The sequence below is a fragment of the Propithecus coquereli genome, unplaced genomic scaffold, assembly GCF_000956105.1.
Source record: "Propithecus coquereli isolate 6110/MARCELLA unplaced genomic scaffold, Pcoq_1.0 Scaffold111, whole genome shotgun sequence".
NCBI lineage: Eukaryota > Metazoa > Chordata > Mammalia > Primates > Indriidae > Propithecus > Propithecus coquereli.
In genome coordinates, this window is record NW_012135081.1 from 1218997 (window position 1) to 1245005 (window position 26009).

General features: G+C 46.7%; 3 protein-coding genes across 4 annotated transcripts in view; 2 read left to right on the forward strand and 1 right to left on the reverse strand.

Moving 5' to 3' along the window:
- Positions 1-611: 611 nt before the first annotated feature.
- Positions 612-7564, forward strand: GPD1 (glycerol-3-phosphate dehydrogenase 1 (soluble)). Its single transcript, XM_012654051.1, has 8 exons — positions 612-836; positions 1348-1525; positions 2323-2463; positions 3062-3200; positions 3442-3554; positions 4184-4417; positions 4629-4735; positions 5709-7564. Exons 1-8 carry the CDS (start codon positions 730-732, stop codon positions 5803-5805), a joined length of 1116 nt encoding a protein of 371 aa, XP_012509505.1. The 5' UTR covers positions 612-729; the 3' UTR covers positions 5806-7564.
- Positions 7565-8360: 796 nt separating this feature from the next.
- Positions 8361-17747, forward strand: LOC105816042 (cytochrome c oxidase assembly protein COX14). Of its 2 annotated transcripts, XR_001137777.1 has the most exons (4): positions 8361-8569; positions 13098-13343; positions 15440-15523; positions 17345-17747. XR_001137777.1 is itself a non-coding variant. In XM_012651355.1 (2 exons), exon 2 carries the CDS (start codon positions 13106-13108, stop codon positions 13277-13279), a length of 174 nt encoding a protein of 57 aa, XP_012506809.1. In that variant the 5' UTR covers positions 8361-8569; positions 13098-13105; the 3' UTR covers positions 13280-13513. The 2 variants fall into 2 exon arrangements, 1 of the variants encoding a protein (XP_012506809.1); XM_012651355.1 differs by lacking the exons at positions 15440-15523; positions 17345-17747 and having other exon boundaries at positions 13098-13513.
- A 5814-nt stretch (positions 17748-23561) lies between these two features.
- Positions 23562-26009, reverse strand: part of CERS5 (ceramide synthase 5) — a 36693-nt gene continuing 34245 nt past the window's right edge. The window contains exon 10 of the mRNA XM_012654277.1: positions 23562-24442. Coding sequence (XP_012509731.1) covers positions 24293-24442 — 150 coding nt within the window. The 3' untranslated portion in view covers positions 23562-24292. The remainder of the gene's footprint in view (positions 24443-26009) is intronic.

Sequence of the window (26009 nt, forward strand, 5' to 3'; positions counted from 1 at the left end):
GTCTTCTTTAGTCCAGAGTCTACAAAAGGAGAACTGTGGGCCACAATCCTGAGTCCCCTAACTTTGACCTTTCCCACTTTCCCTAGATGACTTTCTGGTGGGGATTGTCTCTGGAGAGGCCCAACGGTGAGTCCCTGAGATGACCACTGTGGGTGACCAAGATGACCTTGTTTCTTGAGTCTCCTGTGGTCTTATCCTTGGGCTGGGTTGTCCCCAGAGCAGGCCCTTACCTCTTATGTGGTCTTATCTTTAAACGTGGGCCCACATCCCCCACCCCCAGCCCTACAGTGGAGCTAGTGTGGGCTTGCTAAAGGACAAAACTAGACAGTATTTGGGGGCCTGCAAGGGTATGTGGCCAGGGAAGGAAGGGCGGAGAATTCCCACCTCTGAAAAAGCATTCCCCTAGTTGCAAAGGCTAAATGCAATTTATTTCAGTGCTGGGGGACAGAAGGGAGTGAGGGGGAACAGTCACTTGCTCCTTATATGGGCTATTTCTTGGCAGACCTCAAAAGGAGACCATGGCTAGGAGGGGGTTGGGGAACTGGGCTGGGGCCAATGGAAGAAGCTTGCCAGCACTGTCAGCTGGCAAACCCAGGAGAAGCCGAGCCTGGTCTCTACCCTTTTCTCCCCTTTCCCTGGCCCTGCCAGACTCTCTTATATCCCTGGGCGCCAGCCTCCACCCACCCCTGGAGGGCGGGGCTTGGCTGCACCCACGTGTGGCAGAGTTAAATGCTCCCACCGGCAGAAGAGCTGGGGAGTGTGGCGGTGAGCCTGCTTGGGCAGAGAAGCAGAACCATGGCTGGCAAGAAAGTCTGCATTGTAGGCTCTGGCAACTGGTAAGCGGCTCTATTAAGGGATGTGGGGGCAGCGTGGGTCCCCGTAAGTACAGAAGGGCTAGGGTGGGAGGCCTGGTGGGCAGAAGGCAGAGAGTGGGTGGGAAATGCCCTCAGGTTCCCATTTGGCCCCTGCTGCTATCATCTGTGCCTGCAGGCACAGGACAGGTGGTGCCCAGACCGCTCCTGGCCCTGCCTGCCTTGGCAGCCGCACCTGTTCGCCTTAGGAAGGGAGTCTCCAGGGCATGCTCTGTTTGAAAAGCTGTTTGGGTTTGGGGTGGGGAGATCAGAAGGCTGGCCCCCTTCTCTAGTGGCAAAGCGTGAGGTGGACTGAGTCTCCTTTCTACTGCCTGGTCATTGGGGACACACTTGTCATGGGAGTGGGGGTGGCACGGACAGTGGGAGTAAATAATCTGGTGGGCTGCTGTAAGATCCTGAGATGGGGCACTGCCCCAACCCCTGCCACTGTTCCCTCCCTCACTCCTCCACTTTCGTGTGCTCCCCCTCCCACCAGGGGCTCTGCCATCGCCAAGATTGTGGGTGGCAATACAGCCCAGCTGGCAAGCTTTGACCCACGGGTGACCATGTGGGTGTTTGAGGAAGATGTCGGAGGCAGAAAGCTGACAGAGATCATCAACACGCAGCATGAGAATGTCAAATACCTGCCAGGGCACAAACTGCCCGCAAATGTGGTGAGCCCCAATACCTTGAAAGGAAAGGAGAGAGGGAAGTAGAAAGAGGGAGAGCCAGGAGTGTGGTCTTACTCAAGAGGGTCTCCTGCCGAGAGGGGGCAGCTTCAGGCGGAAGCTGGACTTGGGAAGCATCTCAGGAGGGCTGCTGTGGGCACTTTCTAGGACTGAGGAGAATTGGAACATACCTCCCCCCTTACAGGCTCCCAGGCAGGTGGGTGGGGAAGGGACTGGAAAGGAGGCCTGTCTCCTTGGCAGCCAAAGGCTAGGCTCCCAGACTTGGGGTCCAGGTAGTGCCTGCCACAGGCGCTAATCCTGTTACTTATTCACTGGGTTATTAACAAACTTGGAGGCTGCTCCTTGGACTTACGGTCTTTGGTCACATCCATGTGGCTCTCTCCCTACCTGGAAAGGGGGAGCGGGGGAAAGCAGAAAGACTGGGACTCTCCCTTCCCAGTTGGGGCCCCTAGGGAGCAGGGTGATGAAATCTTATTTGGCCTCTTCCTCCTGCCAAGCCCAGGCTACTTTTGACTTCCCTCACTGTCCCACAGCCAAGGGATAGAAATGCTGGGAGGAGGTTTCTAGTCCTGAAGAGCCCAGGACAGCTGGAACGAGGGCGAGTGATGGCTGGGGGAGGGAATAGAGTGTCTTGTTCCTCCAAGTTTAGTCCTTCTAGATTCTGTCCCAAACCACCCTTCCTTCTCCCCCACCAGCTTCACTCTTTGGCTCCCAGATATCCTGAATGGGGTTCCACAGGGGCTAGATCTACCAGGCCCATGAGCACCTGATCACCCCCACAGGTGGCTGTCCCAGATGTGGTCCAGGCTGCAATGGATGCTGACATCCTGATTTTTGTGGTGCCCCATCAGTTCATTGGCAAGATCTGTGACCAGCTCAAGGGCCACCTGAAGAAAAACGCCATTGGCATATCTCTTATTAAGGTGCCAGGGACACGTTGATGTGGGTGGGGGACAGAGCAGCTGTTATGGGGCCCGGGGAGGGTGAAGCAAGGAGAACATAAAATGGCAGATGTAGGCCAAGAGTTGCCCAGAGAGAAGAGAGGAATTGGCTTTGGAGAGGCTAAAGAAAGCAGACAGAGGCTGGGGCTGCTGGAAGGGAGGCTGGCTGGGAAGTAGATGAGAGATTGGTCTGAAGGCCAGGGTCTTCAGGGAGTTTGGGAGGTGTAAAGGGATGCCTGGGGGATGTGAGAAGTGGGCTGGTTTGAGGAGTGTGAAAGGAGAGCTGGTTTGGAGCAGTGACTCACTTCATGGACTACCTCCTGTTTGAGGTAGTCAGGACAGAGTTGTCTAGAGATATGGAGGGGATACATCGCCTTGGAGAGGTAGGTCAAAGGTATGTGGCAGGAGAACTTTTCACATGTTGTGCACCCTCCTCAGAGCAAACTTTAGCTGGGTTGGATGGGCAGGACCTCTGGGAGGGGTAATGATGAACAATGGATTTGGAAGGGGCAGGATTTCTGGGTGGGAAGCCCTCAGTTGGCCATAAGGGCACCTGGCCTGAGCTCCATCCTGTGCCCAGGGGGTAGACGAGGGCCCCAATGGGCTGAAGCTCATCTCCGAAGTGATTGGGGAACGCCTTGGCATCCCCATGAGCGTGCTGATGGGGGCCAACATTGCCAGCGAGGTGGCTGATGAGAAGTTCTGTGAAACAACCATTGGTGAGAGCCCCCCGCCACCCACATACACAGGCAGCTCTAGTTGCATCCCTTCCCCATACTCTCCTCCAACCCCACTTAGCTGTCTCCTTCCTATAAGGCAGGGAAAGGAAGAAGACCCAAGCATCAGAGGTGAGGGAGGTTGGGACACCCCACGGAAGGGGCTGCAGGTCCTGCTTAGGGAAGATGTGAGAAGAACAGTTCAAGAGTCCCCCCTCAAAGCCTTGCCCCTTCCCCACTTTAGGCTGCAAGGACCCAGCCCAGGGACAACTTCTGAAAGAGCTGATGCAGACACCCAATTTCCGTATCACAGTGGTGAAAGAGGTGGACACAGTCGAGATCTGTGGGGCCTTAAAGGTGAGAGGGGCACAGAGGCAGCTATGGAGTGGGGAGAAGGTCCTAAAGGAGAGCCAGCTTAGTTCTACAGGGCTGTTGGTACTCCAGGCTCTCACTCTTGAGCAGTTGCTTCCTTTCCCCACCAAGTCCCATACACACAGGAAGAACTGCAGAAGCAAAGCTAGGGTCAGTTCAGGCCTGCTGATTATTCATCATCAGACCCTGAACCTCCTTCTTCCTTTGCCCCTTTCCCTGTCTCCAGGAGGTGGTCCTGGGGGAAGGGGAGATGCCCAGGCTGATAGGAGAGGCAAGACAGCCAGGACATTCAGACAGACTGATAGAACTATGGATCCTGAATAGCTATAGACATGAGGACTATAGAATGGTCATGGATGGAAGGGCCAGCTAGAGAGAAGAGTGCTTTCAGAAAATGTCCTCAAGGAGGGAGTATGGGGCAGGGTTTAAGAAAGTGGGTACATCAAGTGGGAAAACCCAGAGGTGGAAATACTTTAGGAGCACATACATTAGACTTCACATATACAGTGGGTGTGTCATGGCTGATGTAAGGAGCATGAGGTAGGTGCTGAGGGCTCCACGTGGGGCCTGCAGGAGGAGGGTCCTTTCTCACCTATGACCTCCACTTCCCCAAGAATGTAGTGGCTGTAGGAGCTGGCTTCTGCGATGGGCTGGGCTTTGGCGACAACACCAAGGCAGCAGTGATCCGGCTGGGACTCATGGAGATGATCGCCTTTGCCAAGCTCTTCTGCAGTGGCCCCGTGTCCTCTGCCACATTCTTGGAGAGCTGCGGTGTTGCTGACCTCATCACTACCTGTTATGGAGGGCGGAACCGCAAGGTGGCCGAGGCCTTTGCCCGTACAGGAAAGGTGGGCCCTGGAAAAAGGGAGAAGGGAGAACAGGGGGTGGGTGTCAAGATAGAGGCACTCAAGAGGAGGCATCTCTTGAATACAAACATTAAGACTATTGTGAACATTTACACCCTTCTTTCCTCCCAAGACCCCACCTCCCATCTGAGCCCCAGACATACTGACAACCCTCCTCTCCCACTTCCCTCCACGTGCCCTGTTTTCTGCACAGTCCATTGAGCAGCTGGAGAAAGAGATGCTGAATGGGCAGAAGCTGCAGGGGCCCCAGACAGCCCGGGAGCTACACAGCATCCTCCAGCACAAGGGCCTGGTGGACAAGTAAGTGTCGGCCACAGCCAAAAGTGCTCTCCCTGTTCATCATCTTCCTGAACCCTCCACAATCTGTGAAGTGGACAGAGAGGGGAGTGTGACCTTATGTTTCAGACAAAGAGACTAGAGCTTGGAGAGAGTCTGGTATGCCCATTGTCCCCTGGCTAGTTCATGGTCTTTGAGCTCCTTCCAGTCTAGTGCTCTTTATACTACATTACTTGCACCCCTCTGCATCCTTTCCTCCTTGTCCTCTGCTCTGGGAGTTGGAGCTCTGAGGCAGCTCATCTGACTGCCCCCCTCTCTATCACCCCTAGTCTGAGTCTCTTCCCCAAGGCCAACCTTTCTGTCCTCTGAATCCTGCCCTGGGAGCTGAGGTGTGAGGAGAAGGATGGGCTCTGCTTCAAGGTGCTCCTTTTCAGGGAGCACTAAGACAGCAGGGGTGACAGGGCTGATCAGAGTAGAGCTCTGTTGGTCTGGGAAAGAATCCAAGAAGAGCATATGAAACAGGTTCAGAAGATCAGCTCATGGCTGGTCAGGGTAAAGCCTCCTGGTAAAGGGGGCAGTGGGCAAAAGGATAGGAAGAAGGACACTGTTGTTTATTGAGCACTTTCACATAATACATAATCATGTCTTCACATACACAATCATATCTTCACAACTTTGTTATATTGGCCCCATTTTATGATTGATGATACTGAAGCTCAGAGAGGTTAAGTCAACTGGAACAAAAATTCAAGCCAGGGAAACATGCAGGCAAGTTCAACATGTTAAGGAGCAGGGTAATTAGCAACCCGACTCCAAAACCCAAGGCTAGGGAGTTTAGATTCTCAGCAGGTGGAAACCGAGAGCCAGAGTCTGCCTGAGCTCCAGGGTGGGAGAGTAGGGGAGTGGAGGGTTAGATGGTGAATGGGGAGTTGGGGGCGGGGGTAGAGGGTGGACCAGGAATGGAAGCCTAAGCTGAGCCTCTCTCTCTCCACTCTAGGTTCCCTTTGTTCATGGCTGTGTACAGGGTGTGCTATGAGGGCCAGCCAGTGGGTGAATTCATCCGCTGCCTGCAGAATCATCCAGAACATTTGTGAGTGGGGCCGGGGCCAGGGCCCAGGCCAGGCAGCTTCTTTACCCCAATGGAGACCGGCAGAAGCTTGGGGCATCGAGTCACCAGGATCTCTGGGACTCTCCATGGAGCAGAATCTTCTCAGCTTCTCACTGGAGGACAGGAGGCGGTGGGCCCAGCTACGCACCTGGAGATCCTGAACTGCCAAGCAGCCTGCAGTCTCCTGCCACCACATCTTGCCAGAAATGGAGTTGCCATGTCCCTCTCCAGATGTGGGGCTTTCTCCCTGTCCTCTGGGAGGGGTAGAAGCAAGCCTCTGTGCTGCCTGCTTCAGTTGTGTGTGTATGGGGCAGGGTGGGGAAAGAGGGCATCAGGGCAGGGGCTGCCAATTGCTCCCTCACACAGACCAGGAGTCCTGTTAAATGAGGTACCTTAGCCAAAGGAGGGATGAGGCAAGGGCTGCCAGGGAGGGTTCTGGGCTTTTGAGCTGACATAGGACCCAGGGACCCCTTGACTGACCTCTGCCAAGCCCCACACAGCTTAAATGGATCTCAGTGTTTGTTAACAAAATACAAAGATCTCAAACAACCCCCTTCTAGCTTCTCCTAGCAACATCTGCGTCCTCAGAAACCTCTGGTCATCCCCTTTGCCCCTCCCCCAGGCTGCCCTGGCACCAGAGTGGCTGCCATGCTGGCATCTCTGGCCCTGTGGCTTACCATTCTCCCCAGGGACTTCCTGGTTCCTAGTTCTTTGCCAGCTCCTCCCACCCCGTGTGACCTTTCCTAGCCTTCCCTCACCCTCCCCGCCAGCACCCTCTTTGGGGAGCAGGAACTTAATCTGCTGACAGAGCTATTCCTTTTCACAGTAGGCTCAGATCACTGGGCTCCCTGTGACCTTTGCATTTGCCCTGCCTCTCTTCTCAGTAGCTCAGCTGGGCCCCTCCTGCTGCTGTCTCCCCAGAGGACATCCCTGACTCTTACCCCTTTCCTCCTCCCAAATCCTGTACCTTTTTCTCAGCTGCCCCAGACCAGCCAGCGAAGCTAATCAGCACCTGGCGTCTGGAGGCCAGGGGGCCGGAGTGGTCCAAAAGCTGAGCAGAGGTGGGGAAGGGTGAGCAGGTTCCCATGTTGGTGGGTCCTGATATTCCAAAGCCAGCTCTTCTTTGTTCAATGAGGGCCTTCTCACAAGGTACTGACCACATCAGCACCTCAGAAGTGGAGAAACTCAAGGAGGAGGAAGAAAATAAAAACCAGCCTACTCTCTGGGGTGAGGGAAGAACAGCAAGGGGGAGGGTGAGGAGTGTGCTTTGCACTGGCCTTGCTCCAGGATGGGGTGGCAGCAGGGGAATGTCATGGGTCAGCAGCCTAAGCCCTCAGCTATAAATAGTCCCCGAGGGCCTGAGAGGCTCCTGTGTCCAGGTCCAGCAGGGGTCTCAGCTTCCTGTGTGGCAGCACCTGGCATACTGTGGCTCTGGCCAGCATTATGTTAACCCTCCCTTACTCCCGACAAGCCAGGGAGGCAGGCTCCTCTCTGCTCCTAGCCCTTGAGAATTCACTGTCTTACAAGCGAAGGGCAGAGCTGCCCAGATCGGGCAACAAAAGCGAAAGGTCCAGGTGGAGGCACTAAGTGAATCCAGAGCTGCCTCCCCAGGAGGTTAAGGTGGGGGCACAGAGGCAGCTTCAAACATTTTTGCCTACTTTTGTTCACTCCACAGTTAACTGTGAATCTGAGGCCTTCCTGTCAGGCCTACTTATCTACCCAATAAAGCATGGTTTTTCCAGAAACAGAAAGAGTTGGGGAAGGGAGCTTTAGTGAGTATGGCGGTGCGTGTGCTGTTGTGTATCACTGCATGTATGTTTTCACTCTGACCGTAGGAAAAAATGAAAAAAGGTCCCTCCTTGATAATCCCAGCCACTCCCGGCCCTCAGCAGAGGTGCCCACTCAGTCCCCTCCGTCCTGTCTCCCGCCAGCACCCCCCACGCTCCTCCCCTCAAGCTGGCACCCCGCCTTCCCGGCGCTTCTGAGGGGCTTTATCACACCGGCTGCTAGGCGGGGAGGTCACACACGGGACAGAGACATTAGAAACTCACCCCCCGTGCCCACTCCATGGTCATGGCTCAACCCGCCACATCCTTGGCCGTCCAGGCCTCGCGCTTCCCACCCTTCCCACCCGGGTTCCTACCTGAGCTCCGCCCACAGCCCAGCCACCTGGGAGAGGGCAGCTGCCGGCTCTAGGGGGCGCGCGCTCCACCGCCACAAGGCTGGCCCCGAGAGAATCTACCTAGCTACTGGAGACGTCACCATGCCTTACGCTGGGGATTGGCTGACTCTGACAGCGTCCTAAAACTTCCGGTTCCAGAGCGTGGGTTACCAAACATCCTTTCTCAACGGAGCATAAAAACCACAACCCCCAGAATTCAACGGGCTTCTCCGAGAAGAAGGTTCGTCTGAGGATGCGCAGTTAAGGATAATTGGCCCGGAAGCCGGAAGTCCAAAGCCGGCCACTATCTGGAGTGGCTGCAGGCGCGGGCTCCCGCCTTAGTGGGTGGTGTTATGCTGGGCCTGGCCCGTCGGGAGCCGAGTCCTAGAGGCTGAAACCGGCAAGTGGGAGGAAGGTCGCTTTGCGCACCAATAGCTGAGGCGTTTAGGGTTGTTCCTGGGCCGGTACCCTCACGTGTCTGGTTTCGAGGGCTGATGCGTTCGGTCGCAGTAGGAAGTTGCGCAGACCGTGGCAGTAAGACGCTTCCTGCGAAGGCCTCGGTTGGACGCGAAGGAGCTGCAGCATCCAGGTACGCTGTCGGCTGGGCAGAGCAGGGATCGCCGATCCCGCTGCGTGCACGCCCATCTGGGCCAGGCTCTGCTTACCGCATCCTCTCATCCCCTAGTCTTCAGGCTTCGATGCCCTTGAGGTCACGGGCGTATGCTGCGCAGCAGACTGCGAGTTGCGGTCCGTACTGCCCAACCCCCTTGCGGCAGTAGGTCAGCCTTGCTAGAGCACATCGCTGATCCTGTTAAACCTCGAGTCTTGCTTGGCGTCTTGGCCCTCAACGCTCCCACTCCAAATGCCCCTTCCTTGCTTCCCCTGAGCCCTGATACGTGGCTTTCCCAGTCACCCTTCGTGCATATTGGTTATCCAGCTCCATCTCTTTGCTGCTTTGCACTCCGGAATGCTCTCCCCTTCTCTCTTCTGGGCTTTAAATGGTGTAAATCCTGCCTACCCTTCAAAAAATACACCTCCACCCCATCCCACTCCTACACCTTTCTGCTAACTTTTCTCGAGCCTCCACCCTGTCGCTGAACTCTCACAGTGTCTCTTCTCACGCACTTTCTACTTTGTCTAACGATACAGGTAGGCTACGTAGCTTATCCCCATCACACTGTAAGCTCCTTTGAAACGGAAGCCATGTTCTTTTCCACGTCCTTCATAGCATGATGTGCCCTAAGTGCCGTGAAGACGATAAATGAATGAGTGAATCTAAGCTGAGATGATAGACCCATTTGAGGGAATAAGTTTTACTAGGGGAGTAACCTGAACCTTGAAGTCCTCCCATGTTCAGGGCAGAAAAAAACAGAAAAGCCACAAAGCCCTTGGAAATTGCACTCCTATGACATTTTTCAGAATGACTTTTTCTATGTCTTTTTCTGTTTTCTGAAACCTGCAGCCCAACCCCATCACTCCATGAGATTTCATCTTTTCCTGGGCCATCCTCTATATGGTTCCATCCTGCCCACCTCTCTTTTAGCCGCAGTTTAGCCACCAGCTTCCTCCCCTTTAAAACATATTCACATCTTCCTTATTAATAAGCAAAACAAAACTAGAATTTTCTTGATTGTGTTACCTTCTCAAGTTACTGCCCTATCACTGTCATCAGTTCTTGTCTTTGGGTGAGGAGGTTATGATCCTTCTAATGATCTCTTTCTTTCTGTGCTGGAAAAATGCTAGACACCCTAGGCTTACCAGTGACCTAGTGGCCCATTCCCACCCAATGGTCCCATCTGACCAGTTGTCGTGGCAGTTAACTTTGCAGTAGTGGTACCCAATTTTTGTTCTAGCTTAACGCACTGGAAAGATCCAGCACACCTCCACCAGTGGCAGTGATTTGATACAGCAGTGATTTTCAACCAGCAAGGGAGATGTAGTTAAAATAAAAATTCCCCCACAAGTTTCTGGAATTTCTTGTGTTCTTTCCTTCATTGTTCCCTTCTTCAAACTATTGCTCCCTTGGCCTCTCTTTCTGGTCTTATCCTCTGCTTCGGTGTCGCTTGCTGTATCCATCTGTTTCTGAAAGCTTCTCTCCCAAGATCTGTATAGATTTGCATTTCCATCTGCCTGATAGACATCACATGAATGTTACATTAAGCATCTTAATTTTAACACGTCCAAACCCAAGTCCTGATCTTGTTGATTGACACTGCCACCACCCTGTATATACAGTGACACCTCTTTCTTCTCTTGCTTTTTTTTTTAAGTCACAAATACAGTTCTGTTTGGAAATGTTTGGTTTATGTGGACACAAGATAAAAGAACGAAAGATGATATAGACACTCTCCACACTAAAAAAGGCATGGGATGAGAGATTGGTTTTTTGAAAACATACATATTAAGTCTGTTTTAAAATAAGTAAACTTTTTTGGTTTTGGAGTGTCTCAAATGCCTGCACCTCACTTGAGGGGAAAAAATGCCAAGTGTTTTTTTTTTTTTTTTTTTTTTTTTACCTCTGCTCTAATCCTGTCCTGGTCTTTCTGCAGTCAGTCTCTGTCTCATGCTGGCAGACACAGCAGTTCTCCTTGGCGTTTTGTGCCTGAGAGGGTGCAAGAGGATCATGTCTAGATTCAGCCCAATCTCTGCACTACTGCAGTACCCCCATATCCACTCATTTCATGGACCCAGGTGGCCACCTCAAGGGAGCATACAGGGATATCTGCTTGCTGATTCCAGTCACCTTCCGAAGCTAGAAGGGGGCTCTTCTGATGGTCATCACATGTCCTACTTTAATGAAGCCCACATATTTCCATAGGACCATGCCCCATATGAGCATCCCTTTAAAACACCAGGTTTCCAATGCACTCTGTCTGACCATGTGGCCAGGCTGTTGGACACTGCATACAAGTCAGTAAAAACCCAAACATAGGGGCTTTTACCACTGTTCAATTCTTCCATCACTGCCAGGAAAGCAGTATGTAATTTAGCCCACCAAGCTGGTTTATTTTTACCTTCTTTGATCAGAGGGGCATCCTTCTAAATAGAATGTTGCCAGTGTACCTTGAAACTGCCATCCACAAACCAAGAATCTCTTTCTCAGTCAGTTGAGAGCTGTTTATAGGGCACTGTAGAATCCAGCAGCTCCTCACATCCAGTTCCAGAGTCAGACCTAGGGGAAAAAGGCTTCCTGCTCATGAGTATCTACTCCTTGCACTCCCCGGGTAGTATAATCCTGTATAAACTACTTCTGTTTTATTATGTAACACTTCTGGGAACCGCTATCCCCCATTAGAGCGTTTCTCTGACATCCGCCAGACAGCATGGGTAATTCAGGTGTCCTTCAAAAAATATGGAACACTTCACGAATTTACATGTCATCCGTGTGCAGGGGCCATGCTAATCTTCTCTGTATCCTTCCAGTTTTAGTATATATGCTGCACTTCTCACGTCTATCATAAGTCCCAATCCGCAAAAATTCCTTAACTGGAGGTATTTTCAGCTTTGCCCTAATCCATTCAGTTCATAAATGTTGTTCTACTTCCAAAATAACTTCTGCACCTGTTCTCTCCATTTCTACTGCCCCTGCTTTAGCTCAGGGTCTGTGAGGAGTTTTTGCTAATTCAAAATTAGGAGAAACCTCAGCATGGATTAGACAAGAGAAGGAAGTAAGGTTCTAGACCCCAGGATTATGTGTTAGTTGGTCTTGTATCATTCTTCTAGCCAAGCTGTTTCTTTGTTGGCTGGTGGATGCTTCCAGCCCTTTTCCTCCAGCCCCTCGAAAAGGTGGTCCTGTAATTGGTTAGCATCTGGCCAGGGTAGTGCGGGATGGGAGGAGAAAGAATAAGCAAGGGGGAGGTTGCGGGCTGGAGGACTCTTTGCCAGGTGTTTGTTTACTACCTTAGTGGCCTGCTCTGTGTGTGTATGTTTTCTTCACTGTCTCATGCACAGCTTGGAGTCATTTCAAACCTTAGATAACCTGAACACAGCCCCTTCTCATCTTGAACCTGTGTCATTTGGTTTTCTTCCTCTGACCTTTTTTAATGTCACTTTCCATAGTGGGATTATAATTCAGAGAAGCTGCGCCTCAGCTCAGTTTGGAGTCTACCCTCAAGGCCTGCCTCAAAGGCAGTGTTCATCCCTTAGGGCTCACTCTGAGAATCACTTACATATCTCTGATCCCCTAAACCAGCTAATTCTGAGCTTGTCTTCCTCCAAGTTCTTCTTCTTGACTTTTAAGAAACCTATTCTCACTCATTTCAGTCAGTCTTTTAATATCAATTCCCTCAACAGAGAGGAGCCTAAGAACCCATTCATAGTCCCAGATTGACGCACATTTTGTTCCAAAGGATTTCTTACTAAACTTTCTCTTGTTTCCTACCTCAGAATATCCAGGGAACAATTAAATTAAAAGTAATTTATCTCATGCAAATATGAGTTAACAATTTGCTGGAGACCCAGTAAGTTTCTTTTTAGCCAGTGGGGATAGGTTCTTAGAGTTTGGAACTTAGAATTAATGTTATAAAAAGTTAAGTAAATTGAAATAATATAAAAATACTGTTGGCACTATTTCAGGTATGTTATGGCTTACACACGCCTTAGTGCTAACTTGAGAACCTAGCCACTGTAAGATTGTTTTTATGGGAAAACAAATTGGATATTGCCCGAAAGGTTCCCATTTGGTCCTCCTGGGGAGAATAATTCACTGCAAATGTTTAATCCCTGATTACCTCCATTAGTTCCTTACTGGCCAGAAAAACTGATGTCTGTTCATTCAATGTAATGTGCTAGTTAAGAGCAGTTCTTGGTGGTCCATGCCAGTTACTTCTCTCCATAGGCACAGAGGGCAAAGTGTAGCTGTGATGGCATTCAGAGGTGCCTGGTTCCAGCCTTGTTTCTGTATCTTGTTTGCAAACTTTATTTGTCCTTTTCAGTTGTAGAATCCCCAAACGATATCTTCCAGTGTCCTTATGAGACTGCCTACATGTAGGAGCCATTCAGTATAGAGTGCAGACGGACTAAACAGGATCCGGAAGTTATGGAGTGGCTTTAACCAGCGAGATGGGCCAGGCAGATGAGGCCTTATCCTTGGGTCTAAATTCAGTCTGTCTTTGTAGGGGACGACATGCCAACTGCCAAGCAGCTAGCTGACATTGGCTACAAGACCTTCTCCACCTCCATGATGCTCCTCACTGTGTATGGGGGCTACCTCTGCAGTGTCCGGGCCTACCACTTTCTCCAGCGGCGCCGCTCCCGGCGCCAGGCTGCAGAAGAACAGAAGACGTCGGGAGTCCTGTAGAATTGGGGGGCTTTCTCTTGCCCGAGGCCTGCTGTGGAAGGACCTTACCTGCTGTCATTTCCAGGTCTAGAGGACTAGGGCCTTGATGATTTTCAAACCCTGCTGGAAGAAAGTGCCCATGGTTTCTCTGGTTCTGCCAGTCTGTGCCAGTTTGACAGTTTGTGGAGGCTGTTGAATCGTAATAGGAATGTGAGAGTGAGGTACACCTACAGACATTAAATATTTTGCCATGTCTGTGTCTTGGTGTTTCTGTTTACCCAAATAGTGTATGGACCACAGAAGGGGAGCCTTCACTACCAGTTTTCTTTTTTTTTTTTTTTGAGACAGAGTCTCACTGTGTTGCCCTGGCTAGAGTGCCGTGGCGTCATCCTAGCTCACAGCAACCTCAAACTCCTGGGCTCAAGCAATCCTCCTGCCTCAGCCTCCCGAGTAGCTGGGACTACAGGCATGCACCACCATGCCCGGCTAATTTTTTCTATATATTTTTAGTTGTCCAATTAATTTCTTTCTATTTTTAGTAGAGACGGGGTCTCGCTCTTGCTCAGGCTGGTCTCGAACTCCTGAGCTCAAACAATCCGCCCGCCTCGGCCTCCCAGAGAGCTAGGATTACAGGTGTGAGCCACCGCGCCCGGCCCCTCACTACCAGTTTTCTGGTCATAGACTGGATTACCATACCCTGTGCTCTAATCACCCATGAAGTGGGGGATATACAGTTTTAGGAGTAGTACTATCAGCCCTCATGATCTCAGAGAAAAGACTATCCCAGAATTTACATAAATCCCTGAAAAAACTGTAAGAAGCTTTTCTTTGGGCAGTGACCATTCCTGGACCAATGACTCTGTGTAGGCAACGGGGTACTCTGGCCAACATGGCCACACATACATCTCTGCATCAAGCAGAGGCTCATGCTGACAACTCTGTTCAAATTGCACAAAGTGGAGGAGGGATCATTCCCCAAAGAAAGGGATCTTGGGCAGCATGTGGGAAAGCAGTTCACCTCCTTAAGCTCAATGGGTGTAATATTAGCATAAGGGTAGATTTCTGCCTGTGCTACTGCACAGGAAATCTACCTATAAGTCTTATTGCACCGATGTGACGAGAATTTGAAAGAAAACACAGTGCATTCAAGGTAAAACCTATGAAGTGAGATATTCTTGCCACTATTCCATTTTGAGCTTTGAAGCTCGGCTAGTTCACATCATTCTTAGTGATTTGCCCAAAATATCAGCCCCTTTGCACACCTGTCCTTTCCCATGCTGTCATGTGTATACTAGTCTGACCTTTGTCCCCTGCTCATAAACCTCTTCCATGATTAACAAACTGACTTTCTTATATCCTCAATCCCTTTACTCCATTTTCTCTTGGTGGGACTCTGCTGCCCACTCTGCTTTCTCACTTGCTGTACAGTAGGGTCACCATTCTCCCAGATCCCCCGTGCCACTCTCCAATGGTGCCTTCCCTACCCAAGTATGAAATTAGTCAAATTAGTCCTTTTTTTGTTTTGTTTTGGAGACAGGGTCTCACTCTATTGCCAGGGCTAGAGTACAGTGGCATCATCACAGTTGACTGCAGCCTCCAACTCCTGGGCTTAAGGCAATCCTCCTGCCTCAGCCTCCCGAGTAGGTGGAACTATAGGTGCACGCCACCATACCTGGCTAATTTTTCTATATTTGTAGAGATGGGGTCTTGCTCTTGCTCAAGCTGATCTCGAACTCCTGATCTCAAGCAATTCTCCCACCTCGGCCTCCCAAAGTGCTAGGATTACAGGCATGAGCCACGGCGCCCAGCCTCTGATGGTTTCTTATTACTTACTCTCAGTGGAAGTGGCACCACCCCACAACAGAGGTGAAAATGTTTTTGATTGTCACAATGGTTGGCAAGCACATCAATTATTTGGTAGTTAGAGGCCAAGGATGCTAAAACTTCTTGCAATGCCTGGTATAGTTTTGCACAACAAATTGTCCCAAGTCCTACACAACTATCAAATGTCCTAGATATTTGGTAGATGCAAAAACAGTTTATAATTAGCTGAGCCTATAACCTAACTCCCTTTTACATAATAAACACAAAGTATTTTTTGCAGTTCTGTAGGCATGCAACTAAATGGAGGGAAATTGTACAGTGGTTTGTTTTATTCAGAATTTCTCCTTATCATTTCAGAAAATTCATCCCATTGATGGCAGAGCCAGTTCCTGGTATTTGAGTCTCTGACACAACAGAATTGTATCAAGTCTGCATAGGATGGTAAACGGATTGTTGTAAATGCTTATTAGAGAGAGTAGCCCAAAGGTGTTGGGCTTTATAGATGAGAACCACTGGCTACTGGGTCAAGGATAGTGTCTTAGTTTGGGCTGTTGTTAACAAATTATCATAGATGGTGCTTAAACAGCAATTTATTTCTCACAGTTTTAGATGCTGGATAGTGCAAGATAAAGGTGCTGGCAGATCAGGTGGCTGTCTTGCTGTGTCCTCACATGGCAGAAAGAGGAAGCAAGCTCCATGTCTCTTATAAGGGCACTAATACCATCATGAGAGGTGCACCCTCATGACCTAATGACTTCGCAAAGATTCTACCTTTGAATGCCATCCCTTTGGGGGTTAGGGTTTCAACATTTGAATTTCGGGGGGACACAAGCATACAGTCCATAACAGACTCCCTATCATAATACTCAAGACCTCTTTTATGTTCCTTAGCAACAGTATATATCCCTTTCACAACACTTTTAATATTTAAACAATATAGGGCATTTTCTTATTAATGGCAATACAAATCTGTAGTCTTCTTTTATCAGACATTTAAAGTGTTATTATCTCTGACTTAGCCATTTCATTTCTAGGACTCTAGCCTTTAGAAATATTCACAGAACTGTACAACATATTTATATGAGGATATTATTTGCAGTATTGTTTCAATAGTAAAGAATCTTAAATAAGTTAAAAAATTAGTTAATAATGGTATATCTGTAAATTGGAATTTAGTCAATCATAAAACCAGCAGCATGCGGTATGATCTCATTTTTGTTTTAAAAGAAATATTTGTGTACATGTGGTTATCTGATAAGTGGAAGACTAAATATGAAACTGTAGTGATTGGGGTGAATGGGGACATCATGTACTTCCTTACTTGAATTTCTTACAATGAGCATATATAGCTTTTATAGTAAAAAATATTTGAGTTTCAAACATATACAAAGCTGAGGAAATAGAAATAAAACCCATATACCCACCCCTCAGTTTTAACTGTTGTCAACATATTGACACACCTCTTCAAAAATAGTTTTTTTATTTGTTTAAGAAAAAAATATGTGTTCATTTTCACCGTATCTACTAGTCTGTAAGCTTCTTAAGGTCAGGACTCAATACATGCATATATTTTCAATGTAAGATATTAAAAAATACAGATAAGTAACAGTGCCCCTTTTTACTCCTCCCTCCTCACCCCTCAGTTCCATTTCCCTACTTAGAAATAGCCAGTGTAACCAGTATTCTTCTAGACCATTTTCGATGTGTTTACATGTATATAAAGAAATATATGTTGGTTTAATTCTCTTTTCTTTGGTATCTTCTATTCAGAGACCAAAGACTAAAGAAAGGCTGAGTATGGTGCCTTATGCCTGTAATCTCAGCACTTTGGGAGGCCTAGGCAGGAGGATCACTTAAGCCCAGGAGTTTGACGTTACAGTGAGCTATGATGACGCCACTGCACTCCAGCCTGGGCGACAGAGACCCTGTCTCTGAAAAACAAAAAAACAAGCAAAAAAAAACAACTCAGGAAACAGTAATGGGCAAGGCCAGGGACACCATGGCTTTCCCTATCCTGTGTAATCAACATCAGCTTTGACGACAGGGTTATAGCTTGTCCTGGGAATGCTATAGGAGGGAGGTGACAGTGAAGGAAAGAGGCCAGGCAGACTACTAAGAGCCACAACAAGGAATCCAGACAGTTATCATCGGACAGCAGAGCCATGTTGCTGCCAAAAAGCTTTGTATTGTTTTTGAAATTGCTTTCATAGAGCAGTCATTTGAGTGAAAGCAGATCCCAAATCTGCTTTTTTATTTTTATAGGCCTGAGGCTTGTGGCTAAACTCTTGGTGAGACCTGCCCTGTGAGAGACCTTACTGAACAAGAAGAAAAAGCAGAACTGTATGCAGATGGCTGAGGTGAAGATGATGCAGATAACTTTACTATGCATTTATTCTCATACTTCTACAGATCTTCAAGGAGCCAAATTCATGGACCCCCTAATTATGAAGTCATTTCTCATATCTCTCTAAGGTCTAGTCCCAAGTGCTACAATAACCCTCTCCATGACTGTTTTTAGAAGACTCATTTTACTGCTTTAAATCTTTGAGGGCTCCCTTGACCTGCCAGATGTTTAGCTCTTCAGCATGATATTCAAGATTCTTCACAATCTAGCCCCAGGCTTCTTTCCTATTATCTCCTGCCACTTTGGTCCAGCTCCAACAGATTACAGTTTCCCCGAAATGCCACATATTTGTTTTTACATTTTTTAAAATTTGAAATTATAATTCCAAACTTACTGAAGAACACCAAAAATTAAATATACTATGTACTCATCTTACTCACATTATCTGTCCCCAAAGATAAACAGTGTCCATCCTTAAATTGCTAATGTGTTTCTATACTTTCACTACAGAAGTACCCTTACTATTATTTTTGGATTAAAAAGTAATGTTAATTGTATCAGATGGGACATATTATTTTGCAACTTGCCTTTTTCAGTCAAGATTATGTTTCTGTATTTGCCCATTGTTAAGATTAATTTTATATATCAACTTGACTGGATCGTGAGGTACGCAGACATTTGGATAACATTATTCCGGGTGTGTTCCATGAGGGTGTTTCTGGATGAGATTAACATTTGAATTGGTGGACTGAGTAAAGCAGATGTGAATGGGCCTCATCTAATCCATTGAGCAACAGTATGGAACAGAAAGGCTGAATTCTCACTGGGCTGGTGGCTTGTGCCTATAATCCCAGCAACTGGTGAGGTGGGAGGATCGCTTTAGGCCAGGAGTTGGAGATCAGCTTGAGCAACATAGCTGAGACCCAGTCTCTGAAAATATTTAAAAAATTAGCCAGGCATGTTGGCACACTTATGGTCCCAATTGCTTGGGAGGCTGAGGTGGGAGGATCACTTAAACCCAGGAGTTGGAGGCTGCAGTGAGCTATGATCACCCACTGCACTCCAGCCTGAGCGACAGAGCAAGACCCCCATCTCTTAAGAGAGAATTATGTCTTTGAGCTGAAACACTGGTCTTCTGCCTTCTGACTTGGACTCACACTGGAATTCACACCATCAGCTTTCCTGGATCTCCAGCTTGCCAATTGGTTCTGTTTCTCTGGAGAACCCAGACTAATACATCCATATTGACAGGGAAACATAGTTCTTTTTTTTTTTGAGACAAGGTCTTACTCTGTTGCCTGGGTTAGAGTGCAGTGGCATCATCATCGTTCACAGCAACCTCAAACTCCTGGGCTCAAGCAATCCTCCTGCCTCAGCCTCCCGAGTAGCTGGGGCTACAGGTCTGTGCCACCATGCCCAGCTTATTTTTTATTTTTCTGTAGAGATGAGGTCGCACTGTATTGCTCAGGCTGGTCTTGAACTCTTGGCCTCAAGCAATCCTCTTGTCTTGGCCTCCCAAAGGGCTGGGATTACAGGCATGAACCACTGTGCCTGGCCTTCATTCATTTTAATTGTTGCATACTATCCCACTGAATGAGCATATCAATTTATTCCATTCTCCTAGTGAAGGATCATTGGGTTGTTCCCACTTTTTCCCTCTTATAAATAAATAGCAATAGAATGAGTATCTTTGTATATTTTCTTGGGCCTATGTGCTAGTTTCTCCAAAAGAAGAATTATTACTAATATTTAGCTTTATTAGTTAATTGCTTTTCCAAAGTAGTTATGTCAGTTTCACTCTCACTGGCATTTCCCTGTTCCGTGTGAAGTGGCTTCTATTAATTTACATATCACTGATTTCAGCTAAGTTTGGGTACCTTTTGATTGATTTATCGGCCATTATATATTCACCCTTTGGGAATTGCCTGGTCACATCATTTGCTCCTACCTCCCCTTTTTCTTTCTAATGGGTTTCTTTTCTTTTTTAAATTAGTAAGCAGTTCCTTATATATTTTAGATACTAATATTAATAGTATTTTGTTAGTATATGTGTTGTATGTTTGACTGAGATAATCTTTTGGAGGGAGGTGTAGAGTTCCATGTCATCTGCATCATTGTGCACATGTCCCTCCAGAGCAATTCCTTGGATAACTAATCTGAGACCAATTTTTATGCAAGTTCTTACCTGGGGATTTGGTGGGGGTGGTGATGAACTCCAGACCACACAGAAAGTATACTCAACAACATGAAGAAGGTTCTTGAAATCACTTAAGGAGTAATCACCCAGAGTTTAGAATTTTCAAATCTCCCAAGCCCACAAGCCCAGGTATTCAAACTTCCTTGCTTTCTCCCTTTGCCAGGTGGGTGGATTTTTGATAGTTTCCCCTCCTTCACTAAGGCCATTGCTCTTTCAAGGGTCCCAGCTTTAACTGGGGGGTCTCAGTTCCAGCTTCCTGCTTGGAGCTAGTCTCCTCTCCTGTCGTCAGCGTGAAAACAGGTCCTTATGTTTCCCTTATCTCCTCAGTAATTGCATCAGCTGTTTTGCGGTTTACTCTAGTTTTCAATTCCTTTGTATCTTTTGTCTCTTTCTGGGAAGCTCAGCTATGCATTTTTAAAAAACTTAAAAAATACTTTATCCACCATTTCTAGATGTTTGTCTCAGTTTAGTTTGCATTAAAGCCAGAACTGATCGCTTGCATATACTCTCACATCTCTTCTGAACATAATACCCTATCATTCCTTGTCTACCTGGCAAAACTCTACTCTTATTTAATGGCCCAGCTCTACTTTCAAGTTTTCTTCCTCTTTGCCAAGAACGATTTAGACTAGTTATCGCATTGTTATCTTTTCTTTTTTCTTACTGGAGTATGAGCCCTCTGAAGATAGAAACAGACAGATCTTGTTCATCTTTGTCCTCAGCTTCTGCCACAATGCCTGTAGGCACTTAATAAATGTGTTACTGAACTGATAATATCTCCCTGCATGAAGACTGGATCTCACGGCTGAAGAACTTGGTTTAAATTCAGAGTACTGGGGCCAAATGTGGTGGCTCATGCCTGTAATCCTAGCGCTTTAGGAGGGCTGAGGCAGGAGGGTCGCTTGAGGCCAGGAATTGGAGGCTGCAGTGAGCTATTATTGCACCGCTGTGCTCCACCTTGGGTGGCAGAGTGGGACCCTGTCTCTAAAAAAAGAATAAATCCAGCGTACAATCATCCACTAACTAAACTCATATGATTATTTTTAGAATTAAGATGGGCAATTTAAGAGTTTATGTGTTTTAAACAACTTAACTCCATTGTGGCAGATTGAATTTTTCTAAGATGGCTACAACAATGTCTGCCATTCCACATGCTCTTCTTCAGTGACTTTGCCACTTTTCCATCAAGATGTAGAGTCTATTTCACCACCCCCTTGAATATGGGCAGTCCCTGTGACTACTCTGATCTATAGAATACAGTGAAGGTGATGTGTGTCTGTTTAAGATAACACTCTTAAATGGCCTAGCAACTTGGAAGTCAGCCACTTGTGCAAAGTCTAAGACAAGGAAGAGGCCACATCTCCACTGTCTTGGGCTTTGGGGTAGGCACTTTGGTTGACAGCCCTGACTGAGCTCCTATGGAACAGCCAGCATCAACTGATGGCCAGGCAAGTAAATTATCCTGAATATCAAGCCCAGTTGAGTCTTCAAATGACTCCATTCCCAGCTGCCATCTGACTATAACCACATGAGATACCTCCAGCTGAGCTCAATCAACCAACCAAACCATGAGAGATAAAATAATAAATTGTCTTTTTATGTTTAGGGTGGTTTGTTATGTAGTAATAGATAAGCGTAACACTCATTTATGGAATGGGAATGATAATCCTTACTTTTACACAAGTGTTTTAAAGTTTAGTTATTGATATATGTGAAGTCACTTTCTAAGCAGTAAAGCACAATACAGACATAAGTTACTTTTCAATAAAGTTAAAACCCTTTTATAGTAAACGGGAGAGGTAATGCTTTGTTTCTCTTAACAAATACTCCTAGTTCTATGGTAGGGATGTTGTGAGTCGGTATCTAACCTACTCCACATTGATTTGGGTCCTTCCTCTCAGGCATGAAACCCTCCCATGGCCAGTTACCAAACTGGCATTATGACAGTCTTGCTGCACCAGTAACACTTACTTTCCACCTCTGTATTCAAACCCTCCAGGACTCTCTCTCTCATTCCACTCCAACCATATGCACACAGTTCCTTCTCAGAACAGGATCCTGTTCCTGTAACTCATCCTCAATTTACTCATCCAAGGGAAACTCTAATCAGTCTGTGCCTCTGGCTAAATGTTTCTTCAACATCTGTTCTTCCTCATTATGAAGTCTTGGGAAGTGGTAGTATAGACTGTATAGTGGTTAAGAATAGAGACAGTGGCCCAGGGCAGTGGCTCACGCCTGTAATCCTAGCACTCTGGGAGGCCGAGGCGGGAGGATCACTTGAGGTCAGGAGTTCAAGACCAGCCTGAGCAAAAGCAAGACCCCATCTCTACTAAAAGTAGAAAAATTAGCTGGGCATGGTGCTTACCTGTAGTCCCAGCTACTTGGGAGGCTGAGGTAGTAGGATCGTTTGAGCCCAGGAGTTTGAGGTTGCTGTGAGCTAGGCTGACACCACAGTACTCTACCTCTGGCAAAGCCTCTATCTCAAAAAATAAAAAAATAAATAAAATCACCAAACAAAAACAAGAATAGATACAGTGGGTCCTCTTTTTGCCTCATCTTTAGCATATGTGTTTAATACAGTGTCTAGCATGTATAATAGCTATATATTTGCTATTTTTTTATTATTATACCACTTGGTTGCATCTTTTGTCAGATTAAGTGGGCCAACGAACCCAGTTTGTATTAACAAGGCAATTTTTCAAATTTCTTTTTTTTTTTTTTGAGACAGAGTCTCACTCTGTTGCCCAGGCTAGAGTGCCGTGGCATCAGCCTAGCTCACAGCAACCTCAAACTCCTGGGCTCAAGCGATCCTCCTGCCTCAGCCTCCCAAGTAGCTGGGACTACAGGCATGCACCACCATGCCCGGCTAATTTTTTCTATATATTTTTAGTTGTCCAGCTAATTTCTTTCTATTTTTAGTAGAGACAGAGTCTCGCTCTTGCTCAGGCTGGTTTTGAACTCCTGAGCTCAAACGATCTGCCTGCCTCATCCTGCTGGAGTGCTAGGATTACAGGAGTGAGCCACCATGCCCGGCCCAAATTTTCAAATTTCAAAAGGCAAAATACACATCTCATCTGATTTTCAAAAGCATTTTCATTATTATTTCACAGTGACTAGTCTATTCAACAATATGGCAAGTTGAGGAACTAAACTTAAGGACCTGCCTGACCTTTAGCCTTCCTGATTACCTCTGACCAAATGATTACTTAGGACTTAATTTTCCTATGCCCCATGATTGTCTTTTTAAAATCCAGTCTTTTGGTAAGGTAAGTTTAATAGGGTCAATATCCCTATAATGTCAATGAACATCAATTGAGTATCTGATTCTTAGAACACTAACCTATGTCTTTCAGTTTTCATCCATCTCCCTGACATGAGGTTCTCTGTATGTCATAATGTACGTAAGAGCACTTGGAAATATTCTGATAATATGAATATTCACTACATGGAAAGTTATTCTGGGAGATGAATACTACATTTGGTAATTTTGCCAAGCTTCAAATAGAGAAAAATTTGTGTTAGGACTACTGCTTCTCCATGGGCTAAAAGAGAAAACAGAACTAAACCAGAAAACATCTGCTCAGACTCATTTATCACAACCTTAAAGTGTTAATTGGCAATCTCTGTATTAAATAAAATGAAGATACAGATACCTAACTAAAGGTGATTTAACTTTTCAACCAAAGCCTTTGTTGATTTCACTATATACATCTTTTAATCTGCTCAGTATTGTTCTTGTGATCCACTAAATATGTTTACTTTTTCTTAAAACATAAAGCCCTAAAATGTAGGCATTCTGGTTGACTCTTCCCACCATGGAGAAAGGAAAAAATTTGGTGTCCAGGGCCTCTTGCGTCAGACCTGAAAAACCTAATTATTAGCTTATGGATTCAGGGAATTGGGGACAGAGTCACTAAAGAGGTTGAGACAATGGAGGAGGGTTGAAGCACTTTTATTCACAGAAGAGTAAACAATATATAAAACCATCAACAGCTCACCCAGTGGCTGTTGTCCTCCTCCAGCCCTCGGCTCACCCTCTCCCACACCCCACTCCCTGCGTACCATTGAGTAAAGAGCAGGGTATCAGCAGCTGTCCCTGTCACTATCAGGTGATAGGAAGAGGATCTAGTGAGGGGCCACAGCAGTCCTGGCCATCCATCACGGTTCTGTTTCTTTACAACTTCATCTTGTGAAATATTCCAGCTCCGAAAGAAGAACAGTACAGAAACCAGGAGCTGAACTTGGCAGCTCCATTCAGACGGTCCAGGAGTTTAGAGCCTCAAGAGCCATGGGCAAAAAGGAAGGGGGATAGTCTGGAGCCAGCGTAATTCAAGATGCAGTCAACTCTGGGATTGAGGTGGGTTCAAAGGCAAGGCCTAGTGGCCCCAGTCCAGAATTATGCCCCAACCCAGGCAATGAAACTCATGCATATGCACAAATGCACATACACAAACACACACACAGCAAATAACATTACTGAAAGGATCTGGAGGCTATTAAATACAAAATGGCAGAGTTTTTTAAAAAAGTGAAAATATTTGCTTCTTTGAGTCTCCTCAGTGCCCGCAGTCCCCCAGTCACAGAAGAGTAGATGTTGGGAGACCCAAAAGGAGTATGTTGCCAATGGCCCTATAAGTCCATGAATGCTTAAGTCCCCATACAAACCACCTTACTCTTCAGCCCAGAGGCTGCCTCCCATGTGACCATTTACCCGATTGGCACCGTTGCTGGAGCTACTGTCACAGGGGCTTTTTGTGCAGGTGGTCCCATCTTCTTCTTCTGAGCTGCTTTCCACATCACTGCGATCATCCTTAGATACCTGGTTGGGATGGGACCAAAGATAGGAAAGTGAGGACAGAACTTTTTTGGAGAGAATAACAAGACAGACTAAGCTCAAAGAGTCCATGTTTGGGCACTGTTCCCAATCTGGTCTACTTTCTAGTGACAGCTTACTCAAAATATTATCTAGACCATGGCAACTATTGTACATCTTTTGCCTACTCTCTTGCTTTTTTCTCATCATCTTTGATTCTGTTCTCTATGGAATAGAAGGTGCTTTGGTAGAGGGGTGTATCTTTGAGGACCAGCCTAAGAGAACTAACATTCACTGAGACCTGGGCTAGGTTTGAGGGAAACTCCAGACACCCTTTCTCTTCTACCTCAAGGAACAGAGAAGGCTGACACAAATAATACCTATGACTGTCAGCAGTGCATCTATCTTGGTAGTTGTAGACACTGCATTTATTCATATTTGTTATCCTGAGTTTTTCTTTATCCTCAAAGCTGATCCCATAACAGGCCTTTTTTAAAGTAGTTTACTATTCCTGAACCCAATTACCACTATCCTATGACACTGTTTCCCAATCTTTTCCCCTTTCCCAATAGCAAGATCACTTCTCTTGTGAACTTCAGCATCCCTAAGATACATAGTATGGTAAAAACAAAAATGGATTGGCAGCCAATAGAGAAAAGAATCCCAGTCCCAATCGTGTTACCATCTGTGAATCTTTACCTATTAACTTGAAAGCTATTTTGTTTTGTATTTTCAAATGAAGTGTTTGAATTAGAGCAGTTTTCCAATCTAAATTATCTTGCATATCAAGCAAGGTATTTCAAATTCTTTACCAGGGACCATAAAAGTAAAGGACTGAAACCTAGTTTAGACTTCTGACCTCCAGAACTAAAGGATAATAAATGGGTGTGTATGTGTGTGTTTTTAAAGTAATGGAATAAAGGAAGCGAAAAAGAACAAAGCTATAATAGCTGCTGGCAGGGAAGAGCATTTGCCTTGGATTAGCACTTTGGATTTGCACTGGATAGCTCTTCTATAGTTTATTATAGCTGTTGACCTCTGAACTCAGATGACTACTTGATTACCTGATCTTTAGGAAATTTTCACCAGAGGGCAGAGTGTCTCTAGATTTGAGGTGAAGGGAGACATAAAAGAAAAAAAGAAAAGAAAAGAAAAAAGTAGACTCAACTCTTGCCTCAATTTAGGAAAAGAATCTGGCAACTTCAGGGCCAGTCAACAATAGCCCTATAAGTTCAGGAGAGAAGGCATGCTCTGAGACAAACACAGGGGAATAGAAAGGAGAGCAGGAAGGAAGAGACATACCTTCAGACAGACATGCTTCACTGAATACTAGAAGCACAGATACACTTACATGCAAGAGATGAAACTGTCCAGCTCCTGCCAGGCACAGAAAAAAGGAAGGAGGTGAGAAAAGAGTGGAGAGTACAGAGTCTGGGTCTACTCCTTCCTGGATAATTCACCTGTTCAGGAAAGAAAAGCAGGGAAGAACAGAGAAGTCTAGTAGCTACAGGATGCACAGGCACACTGAGCAAGTTCTGAAACCAATTGCAGCCATAAGAAACAATGACATAGG

Bases quoted from the DNA above. Each gene is read 5' to 3' on its own strand.
- LOC105816042 (XM_012651355.1), top strand. From the start codon at position 13,106: ATGCCAACTGCCAAGCAGCTAGCTGACATTGGCTACAAGACCTTCTCC.
- GPD1 (XM_012654051.1), top strand. From the start codon at position 730: ATGCTCCCACCGGCAGAAGAGCTGGGGAGTGTGGCGGTGAGCCTGCTT. The intron at 837-1,347 runs GTAAGCGGCTCT...CCCTCCCACCAG, and splicing joins ATTGTAGGCTCTGGCAACTG to GGGCTCTGCCATCGCCAAGA. The intron at 2,464-3,061 runs GTGCCAGGGACA...TCCTGTGCCCAG, and splicing joins TTGGCATATCTCTTATTAAG to GGGGTAGACGAGGGCCCCAA.